Source organism: Meriones unguiculatus, chromosome 16 (genome assembly GCF_030254825.1).
Source record: "Meriones unguiculatus strain TT.TT164.6M chromosome 16, Bangor_MerUng_6.1, whole genome shotgun sequence".
Classification (NCBI taxonomy): Eukaryota; Metazoa; Chordata; class Mammalia; order Rodentia; family Muridae; genus Meriones; species Meriones unguiculatus.
The window spans coordinates 38,123,744-38,136,442 of record NC_083363.1 but is presented as its reverse complement, the minus strand read 5'-3'; the positions used below and the strand labels follow the sequence as shown (position 1 = coordinate 38,136,442).

Sequence of the window (12,699 nt, the reverse complement as noted above, 5' to 3'; positions counted from 1 at the left end):
CATGTTAGCTATTGAGTGATCTCTCCAGTCCCCAAATTTAGATGAGTAGAAATAAGTCGTTTGTTTACATCTGACTTGAAAGATAATCTTTGCTTCATTTAGATTCATTGTTTTGTGGTTAATAATGTGAAGAACTTTGGTATTCTTGCACTTTTTTCTTTCACCTTCATTAGTTCAGCCAAATATATGTTTCCTTGGGTTATATAGACCTTGAATGGAAATAATAAAAGTTATTATCATTATAATAGAGGAAATAATACTATGGGTTCTCACCTAGGTTTTGATTTAGTATACTGATGTAAATTAGTATCTGTGATGATGACTATAAGTATACACTGGTGGTTGCTAGGTACCTGGGGCATTTGGCCCTCCAGATCCATGGGTTTAGCATCTGATCATTCATCTCCAGACTCTGGTCATCAGTTCCTAAACAATACTGTGTAATAACTCCTTATGTAGCATTCATATCATAGGAGCTAATCTCACAAAAGGTTGTATCCAGGCTATGTGCAAAGGCTGTATACTTTTACATAATTTAATTGTCCTCACATCTTTGTTTCTATGTGGAATCTGCAACTAGTACTCTTTAGATACCAAGAGAAAGTAATATACTTTTACTAGTATTCTCAGTATACTTAGATGCCCTCATGTTCATGGTAATTTGTTAAATACAGATGAAGCTCTCAATGATACAGCTTAATAGATGATTTTTAATGATAGTTTGTGTAGACTTTTATAAAATGTTATTTATATATACACCAAAATATGAAATTCTGGTCTGTAATCTAAAGTGAAACCAAAAGATCATTTAATGTATGCTCTATGTTTATTCTCAATAGAACCATAACATATAATTATATCTTAACATCTTTCTCATGTCATCACTTTTTTATGCATGTTCTGGAGAATAAATTGAAACTGCATTTTTTCTGGGTACACTAAATTCCATTTTGACTTGAGGAATATTGTTGAGACTAGAGATAAATGTTTTCTTTATTTTCTCTGAACAAAAGTGACTGATCATTGTCTAGTTTACATATTCTGTAAAGACAGTTGTCTTGAATGCTTTATGATTTAAATGGAATCCATTTCTGAATAAGCAAATGGAATATATTATGTAGTACAACTGGAATATATTATGTATTTTCCTTTTGGCAGTCACAGATATTTGCAATTAATTTTCAAAATTCTTTATTGATTCTACAATGACTGCAGTGTTTTCCTTGTTCATATCTTCATTTGCACACTCTTGTATTGTACTGGACTAATATTTTGGCTTCTGTGAATATAACTATCAGGGAAAAAAACTATGCATAGTAGTTTTATTAATTAAATAGTGATATAAATTATTATCTGTGTTTTTTTTCTAGAATGCTACTTATAACAAGTATAATTAAGTTAGGATTTTGCCATAATTTTGCTTCACTTCTAAAAATATTGAGGGAAGAATGAATGTAGTCAGGAAAAACTTAATGATGCTCAGTTGTTTTTTTTTCTTATGCCTTTAGAAAAATTTTGTTTATTTTGAGAGAGGGTCTTACTATGTAGACTGGTCTGGACTTGAACACAGAACCTACTGCTGCCTCCTGGGATTAAAGGCATGCACCACCGTATCCGGTAAACACTTTAAACTTAATACTGTCAAGAAAATTCTGCATCTCTAAGTATTAGGGACTTGAATGGGTTCACAGTTCATAAGATGATATGTAATGCTGTGGCACGGGATAGGAATTTCAGCAGGATGTTCCATGACCTCTTACATGATGTCATTTTGGACAAGATGGCAAACTGGCTCTAGGACAGATCTGAAGCTAGTTCACCGGTAAACAGGCAACAGAAGTGGTGGTGGTGGGATCTGTTGCCCATATTTGACTTGCTCACCATGCAGGTTAGAAGGCTGCTTTGTTGCTGTTGTTGTTTATACCTGAGACCTTTTCTACGCACATCAAAACTTAAGCCTCGATATATAACCAAGTGAATACTAAACTACTGTTACTAACTAAGCATTGACAGTGGTGGTCTTGGGAAAGTCTTCCCAAGGCTTATAGCTTTTACATTGAGGTCTTGTCATGTTATGTTTTGGGAAGATACAAGCAGGTGTCTGTTCACTGACTACAGGTGAAGAAAATAGTTCACTGAGTCTAGGTTGCTGAACCCAAGAGCTTATAATGACTCCAAGGGAGTTGTGTCAGTGACTGCTCAAGAGGACTGCAGTCTGGGGCTCTCTGCCCAGTGAACAGGCAGTTCTAGCCTGAGAGCCTCAAGGACTGTCTGCTAGGGCCTTGTAAATGGATCTCTTGACTCTCTCAGGTCTCTGGGCCTTATAATATACAGCATCCCCCCCCTTCTCCCTCCAGGAAGGCCTGTTTCAGTTCTGAGGAAATGGCTGTACAAAAGACCTACATGCTAAAACGTGAGGAATGTTAAATCTGGTGACTTCAGCTAGGTCTTTTATTGTTTGCCTTGGGCGGGGATGGGAATAGGGGTTTGTTGTCAAGGGACATAAGAGAACAGTCTTAGAACTGGATTATATAGATGGGTGTACTACTCTGTAAGTTTACTTACAAATCATAAAATTGTATACTTTAAACAATCAAGTTTGCAAGCTATGTAAATAATATCTCAAGCTGGTTTTTAAAGATACCCTTTAGCAAACAAAACAAAACATTTGAAGACGATGCTTATTCATAGTTTTGAAAGTAGGGTTTTATATTTTCAGCTGAGCTGATGTTTGGAAATCACAAAAGAAACAGACTTGTACTTAAGTAGAGAGCATATCCCATAGAGGCAGAGGGCAGGCACGGTAATGGCAGCTTAGAGAGCAATAGTTTTCCATGGCTCAGCACATGTGATAAGTGCCTGTTCATGCTAATCACACAATCCATATTTGTGGCTTAAAGGAGAATAGACATTGAGAAGGATGTGGATGTATCAGCTTTGAATTTGAGAAATAAGGCATTAAGATGCCATCAAGATGTTTCTTACAGGATGTATGTAAATGTCTGTTGTACAAGACTTTAAATTTGTCTCTTGGTTAAAAAATCTCAATGAAAATGAAAGGGAAGGGATGAGATTGATAAGGTTTATGAAAGCGGGCTTCTCAAACACTGGGTCATAAAGACTGAGGTCATTCAGCACAGGAAATAAGAGGGGAGACCAGATTCATTGCTTCTTATCAGGAGCATATACATGGGAAGCTTCTTAGAGCAGAAGATGCCGAGTCTCCTGTTGTGAGAAAGTATGGAGGTCCTGTGTTGGTGTTCTAGAAGTTGACATTCACTGTGGAAGAGTCTGTATGGGAAGACATACTGTTCATTATTCAGAGATGTGTTTGTTGAAAGGAATCCTTCCAGTTGACTTTGAGTGGGGGCTGCATAATACCACATTAACTGAAAAATCAGACATTAGTTTATTAGTCAGAAAAATCAGTTTCCCAGTGTGTAAGAAAACCAGTGTCTGATATGATATAGACACACGAGAAATATTTTTTGAATGTGTAAAGGAGTTCTTTAAATGCCCCATTGTTTGCTCTCATTACTATCATCGTCTCATTGTTTAAAACTGAAGAACTTGTTTTTGTATTTTTAGCATCTTGGCCTGGAGCATATTTGGAATCATTTTGCCAAAGGCCTTAAGTCATTTGGAGTCTTTTCCTCCAATCAGTGTTCCTGAATTGATGTTCAATGTTGTAGAATTAACATAGCTTAGAAAATAATGTAATTGTAAGTACATTGCTGATCATATTTCTTTCTTGGAGAACATTTCAGAGCATCTAATAGGGTAACATACATTTCAGTTGTAGACAGTAATGCTGGGATATTTCCAAATTTATTTAATTAAAGAATAAATTGTTTTCAAAAAATCAAGGCAGCATTGCAAGAGTATTTCTCATTTGTGTACTCATATGATTAAGTAAAGGTTTGCTATTGCAGCATTATCCTCTTCTGTGTGAGCATCTAAATGTTACTCTTCCTTATCCCATAGCTAAGTACCAATTGTCATGACTCTCTCTGATCCTGGTTCATATATGTGTACATTTTTCCATAATATTTTGCTTATAGCTTGCAGTCCTGGAGACTGAATCGATAGGCGCCTGGTCTGTCAGCGAACTACACTGCCAACCCTACAGATCGCTCAAACAACATTGAAAGCAGATTCTGCTGTAGTTACACAGCATCTATTTCCAGCATTATCAAAAGTTGAGAAGTTGAGGTGTTTTTTTTTCTAAGTTCTAGTAATAACAATAATGTTTTAGCAGTACTAAATTCGGGGTGGAGGGCTAATAGACTAACAGTTTTTTTGAAGTTATTGCCTCTCTCTTCAAAAAGCCTTGTAAGATTTATTCAAAGTAATTGAAGCCGAGGTTCATTACTCACTTCGGGTTAATCTCTCTAATGTCTTACAGATTTGCTTACTCAGTACTGCACTGCCCAGAAAAACTTAACATGCAGAGAAGTTTTCAAAGGTCTGTCTTTTGCATTTAGCTGGGTTCAGGACCATGAGATGGTTTTAAAACAGACCGTGTAGGTCAATATCAGCATCAGTGGTTCTAATTTGCTTTCTTCATCTTTTCTATTCCCCAGTAAAGTGTCTTATAGGATATGACACCATCTGACCCATGACTTGTTAGAAGTTCATATAATCAAGAGATAAAGCTAAAAATGTGAAGCAAGCCAGAAAAACATTTATTATGAGGAAGTCTTTTGTCTCAGATTTTGGTCTGATAGATTGGTTTATCCATTGCCTTGGATTTCACAAATCTTTCGTTGATCAATTTTGTGTCCTCCCCAGAGAAGTAGACAGATAAAAATGGTGACACTTAGAAACATTAGAACTGAAGAGTAAGGCTAACTGCCATATGTTTGTGACTAATTGCCTTGAACGACCTCTCCACCTGCCCCCTTGGATACGCAGAAGATGCAGAGTCAATCACATGACCTGATGCGTGTGCTTTCCATGTACTGTCCAGTGCCAGCTTAGTGGACTAGGTTGCATGCTAGGGCTGTAGTCTGCTCATTCACTCTCATTCCACTGTAATTTTCAAGGAATTATAGTGGCACCCAGCCTAGAAAAGAGTAGTCAACCGAAGGTCTAGCAGGTAAAAAGGAAACTTTGGCAGGGGAGATAGAAAGTCATCCCAAGCCTTCTTTAAAACAGTTTGTCACCCAGTTTCTACTACAGGGTAATCTTACCTAGCACAGGGAGATGTCCCAAAACACCAGAGCTCAGGGGGGAAATGACTCCCCAGATTACAGTAATTTGTTAACCACAGTAGCTGCATAACAGTACATCATGTGCATCAGCAATATCTGTAGCCATGGTAAATACTGAAGTCAGTTCAGCACCTGAGGACAACATTGCCCCAGTGAAGCTTCTGGTGCATGTCTTGTAGATTTTGTTGCCGACCACATTGAGGATAGATCAACCTTGAGTGCCTCAGTCCCTGGCTCAGCGGTCTGCCAGAGACTGTTACTGCACTGGCCTCCTCTGCTGCCATTTTAAGTAGTTCATCAACTCAGGCATGCTCAGGTCTCCCCTGTTTTACACCAGTGTGTGAAATTTGGGAACAGATATTTAAATTAGATGAGTGACCTGATAAGTGTCCTGAAAAAGAACAATCTAAAACCCTAGAATAATATCTCCAGCCCATGAGAGTAAATTTTTTCAGGGAGAAAGAGGTAACCCTTGGAAATGATTTCCACTCATCAGAAATGAATGAAATCTCCCCTCCATCCTCTGTTTATTTTCACATGTGTTTCAGTTTGTGTTACCAATTTCTTTCCGTTTTTTTCCTTTTTTTTTAATTACTTCATGACTATTGTTTAATTTACTAAGTAAGATACTGAAATAACCAGATTCTGAGTCCCCAAACGACCGACAGGCTTTGAGTCCGATGTAAAACACAGGAGGTTCTTTTATTACAAACTCCAGCTGGGTGGCTGCCCATTACAAGAACAAAGGGGCAAGGGACCCCAACTCCAGGGTAACGGGGTTTTTATGGGGACAAAACCCAAGCAGAGAAGTGTAAATCTTGACGTTACAGGATTGGTTGAAAGTGTCTCTAGGGGAGCTGACCTTTAAAAAGATTGGTTTGATTTTAGGCACCAAAACTGCAAATGGTCAGGTCTGGCTACCTGGAGGACACCTGACCCCAGTACTGCCCTGTTATGCGCAGGTTATGTGACCCTAGTCACACCCTAAGGTTTATCTGGGTGGGGGACTGCTGCTGGACCCCTGCTCTGAAAGAACTGTGATCTGGTGATTTTGACCCAGTCCCAGTCCCAGGAATTAACTAGTTAAGTTTTTGAACCTCTCAAAATAGTTTTTTTGTTTTGTTTTGTTTTATTTTTTTTTTTCATATAGTTTTGCCTTACTCCTAAAGATGTCATTTTAGGATTTAAGGACTGTAGTTCTTGTGAACTAAAATCTAAAACTGGAAAAGCAACTTTTAGTCTCCTAGGGTTTGAGAAACCTTGAAACCCCAAGTTACTTGCCAGTTTCAGCACTACAGAGTGATAGAGTCAGGACTAAACCAGGTCACCTGACTTCTGGAACATTTCTCTTTTATCGAAAATGAGCACCCCATCTGTGCAGATGGTGGCTGGGTTGCAGTGCAGTCAGTAATTCGAAAATGGGCCCTGTGAACCTCAACAGGTTTTCTGGGCTCAGGGCCTTTATGGGCACTTCATTTGGGTGCTTCCCCCTACCCCTGACTTGGAGCTGCATTCCAATGTCATACCAGCTAAGTCGGCCTGCTGACTGACAGATGCCATCCTCAGATCCCATACATGGGTGTGGTGATTGGTCTTGACTGTATGAGGGTCAGTAAATGCACCTCTGGCACCATGATAGAAAGCATTTCAAGACTGTTCAGTATTATCTTTCTGACCTAGGCCATGTTATTTCTGGAGGAATCAGAAAGTGAAAAGACTACCAGAAATGAAAGAGGGGCAAAAGATTAGGCTAGGTATAATTGGAGGAAGTGGGTCACTAGGAGCCTTTCCAGGACTCATCATGCCTGAGTCCTCTTGTTACCATCTCTCTACTTCTTATCTGCCCTTAAATGAGCCACTCTGCTCTATCATGACCTTCCTGCCTGGCTTTGCCCTTCCCCACCCCTCTCTTTTCCTCCCTGCCTTTCCACTGGCGCTCTGAACAGGGGTCTGGAAATGCTACAACTGTGACAAAATGTTTGCTTCCTTTTCAGTTTCTGTCAAGTATTTCTGTTTAAAACAAACACACACACCACCACCACCACCACCACCACCACTACCACCAGTGGATGCTTGATGGGGATTCTTTGAAATCTATGACTGTAGGCAGTTTGGTCATATTAACAGTATTCTGCCAAGTGGAAAAGATTTCCTTTCATCTTCATATATTTACTTTTTCTGGACCTCATCTTCCTTAAGTTGAGCAATTTTATATGGTTTCTAGTTAGTAAGTCTTTTGCCTATTTTATTATTAAGTACATTACTTTTTATTATAGTCTTTTTGATTCTATTGTAAGTGAACATGTTCTCCTATTTTTTTCTCCAGCTTTTTAATTTCTAGTATCTAGAAACAGGCAAATTTAAAAAGATTTATTTTTATTTTATATTGATGGGTGTGTCTCGTGCATTTCTGATGCCCACAGAGGCCAGAGAGTGCACGGGATCCATAGTACCTGGACCTACCAAGTATTGTGAGGTGCTGTGTGGGGCAGGAACACAACTATGGCCACCTGAAGGAGCAGCCAGTACTCGAACCACTGAGCCTCTGCTCTAGCCCAGATGGAGCTGACTTGTACATGCTGATTTTGAGTTTTGCTCTGTTTGTTTTTTGCCTCTGGTTTGTGTTTTTGTTAGATACTTTATGTAATGTATGCTAGATCATTTGATCCATAAGCAAAGATGATGTTTCTTCTCTTCTTTATTGGATATTTGATTTCTTCCAGTTGCTTTGGCTAAAACTTTCAGCAGTTATTTGAATAGAAGTGGCAGAAGAGTCTTTCAGAAGCCCTCTTCGAATGTCCACCCCATTTGTCTTTCTGAGTGAGGATTGATCATCTATCCAGGGACCTCCTTCTTGCTTAGCTTCTTTAGGTGTAGAGATTTTAGTATGTTTATCCTATATTATAGATCTAGTATCCACTTATAAGTGGGTATATACCGTGTGTGTCTTTCTGCCTCTGGGATACCTCACTCAGGATGATCTTTTCTAGATCCCACCATTTGCCTGAAAATTTCATGATTTCCTTGTTTCTGATTGTCCAGTAGTATTCCACTGTGTAAATCTACCATGATTTCTGTATCCATTCCTCAACTGAGGGACATCTGGGTTGTTTCCAGATTCTGGCTATTAGGAGTAAAGCTGCTATAAACATGGTTGAGCAAATGTCCTTGTTGTATACTTGAGCATATTTTGGATATATGCCTAGAAGTGGTATAGGTGTATCTTGAGGAAGCACTATTCCTAATTGTCTGAGAAAGTGCCAGATTGATTTCCATAGTGGTTGTACAAGTTTGCATTCCCACCAGTAATGGAGGAGGGCTCCTCTTTCTCCACAGCCTCTCAAGCATGTGTCACTTCAGTTTTTGATCTTAGCCATTCTGATAGGTGTCAGGTGAAATCTCAAGGTCATTTTGATTTGCATCTCCCTGATAGCTAAGGCTGTTGAGCATTTCTTTAAGTGTTTCTCTGCCATTCTATATTCTTCTACAGAGAATTCTCTGTTTAGCTCTGCACCCTGTTTTTAAATTGGATTACTTGGTTTGTTGCTTTTTAACTTCTTGAGTTCTTTATATATTCTGGATATTAGACCTTTGACAGATATAGGGTTGCTGAAGGTCCTTGGGGTACAAAGTGAATAAACTGTAATTAATATAAAAAAATAAAAATTTAATTAAAAAAATAAGTGACAGAAGAGACCATTCATGTTATCTTTTTCACTATTGAATGTTTTCTATGGGTCTCTCATGTCAGTCTCTCATATTAAGGAGGTTCCCAACAAGCAGGTTTTGTTTGTTTGTTTGTTTTTGTTTATTTTAATGCTACTATCATGTTTCTCATATGAATTTTTCTTTGGGCTTTTTAAAATAGGATCACCCAGCTTGGGAGTTTTTTTGTTACTGTGTTTGTTTTATGTCTATTATGTTGCCACGGAGCTGTACTATGTAGCCTAGGCTGCCCTTATACTTGCATTTGCATCATAGTCTTCGTTCTGGGATTATAGGTGTGTCATAAAGCATGGATCACATATTTAATACTTAATTATTATTTAATTATTCTGGCTTGGGTAGGTCTCATTCTGTGGTTGGCTGTCCTGCTCTCTCATTCAGGATGATTTATTCTAGTATATGTAGAGGTCCTTGATATGTTATGCATGGGAGTAGGTGAAAATAGGTGTAAATCTGTGATTAAACTTATTCTTGGAGGGATTGCTACTTGGTACCTGAGAATAGTATAAATACAAATCACTTTAAATCACTTTATAGCTTTATTCATTATCTTTTCTGTCTGTATAGAGAGAGCAAATGTTCTACCATTATGATATTTAATTTTTTTATTAAAAATTTTGGCACTGATAGCATTCTTTTCTCTTTTTATTTTATGTGTATGTGTCTTGTTGTTGTTGTTATTTTTATTGTTTTGTTTGAGATGAGTTCTCTGTGTATATCTCAGACTGACTTTGACCTCAGTCTGTAGCCCATGCTGGCCTTGAGTGATGCTTCTACCTCTGCCTTTTGAGTGCTGGGATTATATAGCCTTGAACAGTTTACAGCAGACATTCTTAGGGAAGAGTCTTGTCTTTCTTTTTTTTTAAGCCTTGGTAGGTAAAGGACATTGGAAGAATGCAGTTTCCTCAGCCCCATACTGCAAGTATCAGGATCACTGGGACTGGTTTCTCACCTATGTAATAGTTCTTCAAATGTAGTTCCTGCCTTTATGGGGTCTGTACATTCTTCTCATGTACCTTGAAATAAATCTATGCTGGTTCATTCCAGATTGTAAGTTGCTGTGAGTTAAGTATATGCCTTTAATACTGACATAAGGGCCACACTGTTCTCTGCTCAAGTGGGAGTTGGTCTTTTCATTGTGTTTGAATTGTTTAGCCTTCTCTTCTGTTAACACAGGCTTTAAGTAAGATTTCAGTGTAGTTTTAGGTGTTCTTTAAGAGAAAAAGAGTCTCTGCATATCTAGTAGAGATGCTGTAAATGAAAATTGTAAACCATTCTTTATATTCTGCTTGTATGTAGTTGGAGATCATAAGTGATACCATTTTCATATTTAAGCAATTTTCTGTTATTGTTTTACATATTTTATGTGACTCTTGCTTATTATTTTTAACAATATCTAAAATGTTTGATTTTACCAAAAAAGACTTTGGAGCCAGATGCTGGAGTGAAAGCCTGCTATCCCAGAGAGGCAGAGAAAACTGGCCTTTCTCCTCAGTTAATGTCTCCACACTCGCAAAAACCCTCAAGCTGAAATATCCCTCCCTTCTACTTCATATGTGTTCTCTATCTGTCCTCCTGACTGCCTCATACTCTATATTTTTTTTTCCTGTGTTCACTGACTGTCAACTGGTTGCTTGCTCCACCTCATGACCTTTGGTTAACTTTATTTAATCCTGTTTACAATAAACAGAAAGCTCTTGGATTAAAGGTCTCCGCTAGGGCTGAGCCACACCACAATTTGAAACAGGTTTTCCCAACAAATAACCCAATCTTGGCATCCACAGTGTGATCAAATACCCTGTAACAATTGCTCTGCTCTTATATTGACTGTATAGAGTTGTTACAAGGTACTGTGATGCTTCTGTTGTCACATGGTTGGAGATATTTTCCATATTCAAAAATATTTTCATTTCTTTTTTAATTAAGTGTATGTATGTGTGTCTGTTTGTGGGTATCAACCCAAGGGTGCACGAGCCCTCAGAAGCTGGAGGTGTTGTATTCCCTTGGAACTGGAGTAATGGGTGGTTGTGAGCTGCCCACTGTGGGTACTGAGAAGTGAACTTGTACTTTACATTTGGACAGAGTAAATTCACCTTTAAAAAATACTCTGTAAACCAAAAAGGAATGCAGAAAATTGTATACTTTCTTTGAAAATTACACTTTATAAAGAAGGCATTTATTTCTTTAGTTTAGAAGTGTGCATTATTGAATTGTTTGAGAGAACAATTGATTGTGCCTCTATACAGCTGATTCTTATAATGAGAAATATATAACAATTGTTTGTTTTACCTGTTTTGCAGTGTTAATAGCGTCTTTTAATTTATTATTATTATTTTTTGCAGGTTTTCTTTAGGTGATGCTAGGAGGCCTCTCCATGAAACAGCAGTTTTGGTAGAAGATGTGGTTCATACACAACTAATTAACTTGGTAAGGTCACATATAACCCTATTTGGTATCTCCTTTTCATTCTGTTTTTATTGTTGTTCCAACCAAACACATTTTTAAAAGAGATTTTATTTACAGCTATATTTTTTGGCTTTGTTGAAATATGATATAGTAATACCAGTTTAAGTGCACAAGCTGCTGTATCTTAACAGTGGGATATAGTCATAGCAACAATAGTTTTAGCAATCACTGATGTGCTTCTTTTTCAGCAAATGTTTCTTAGATCACTTTAAAGTCTGTGTCTTTTATAACCACAACAGTTATGAACACCTGTAAAAAAACCTTGCACAATAACTTTACAGCCTTGTTAGACTTCCATCATTTTTGCCACTAAACTATATTTCTTTTCAGAGACCCAATCAAGAATACCACACTGGTTGTTAGATTAGTTGCTATGTCATGTTTGTCTCATTCTTTCTGTGATAAGCCCAAATGGAAGGGGAAATTGTTTGCTTATTTTTAATGTAAATATTGCTCTTATCTTACCTAGAAATTTTATTAGTATGCTTATTGAAATCACATGGGTTTATAACTTAGAATTGCATCTTTAGAGTAGTGACTTGTTCTTTATAAGAACCAGGGGTCTGTAGAGTTGTTCAAGATTGCTGATGCTTTTTAGGAGTATTTCAACTTGTCTTTTTTGTTTTAGGTTTACATATTTCTTGTTACAGTACTTCCTAAGTATTTATTGTTTTTCATTGGCTTTACAAATGTGGCTTATCTTTTGAAATTGTATAGTGAAAACATAAGCCTGTAAATTGAAGATGTAGAGCAAACTCCAAATAGGATAAACCAAAGAAATATAGGTTTAAACTGCTGAACAGTCATAGCATAAATCCTCAAAGCCAGTAGGCTTTCTTAACTAATGGGGAAGTATAATTTAAAGACATGAGAATTCTCATCAAAAAATGCAGAAACAAGAATGAAAGGACTCTACATATCTGAAGTGTTATAGATTTCTGAGTTGGCAGTTATTTTTTTCCTCCACTTTCTTATGGCTGTCTTCAGTTGTCTCTACATTTTTTTTTAAATCAGGATTCAAGTTATATATTAGGTAGTGCTACTGTTATCATATGTCATACTCACTGTACACTTTCATATATCTCAGCACATATAACTCTCTTTCTCTCTCTCTCTCTCTCTCTCTCTCTCTCTCGTGTGTGTGTGTGTGTGTGTGTGTTGTGTAAACTGGAAGTCAGTATCAGGCATCTTCCTCAATTGCTGTCCAACTTATATCTTGAGATACTAATTTAACTAGAGCGATTGGCCAGTGAGGCCTAAGCATACCCTCCTGGCATGGCTTCCTAAGTGCTAG

At 37.5% G+C, this 12,699-nt stretch overlaps 1 protein-coding gene across 2 annotated transcripts in view; it reads left to right on the top strand.

Moving 5' to 3' along the window:
* Supt3h (SPT3 homolog, SAGA and STAGA complex component) overlaps positions 1-12,699 on the top strand; it is a 352,056-nt gene that overhangs the window by 157,548 nt on the left and 181,809 nt on the right. For both annotated transcript variants that reach the window (XM_060369679.1, XM_060369681.1), the window contains one exon: positions 11,282-11,366. In XM_060369679.1, the coding sequence (XP_060225662.1) occupies positions 11,282-11,366 (85 nt within the window). The remainder of the gene's footprint in view (positions 1-11,281; positions 11,367-12,699) is intronic.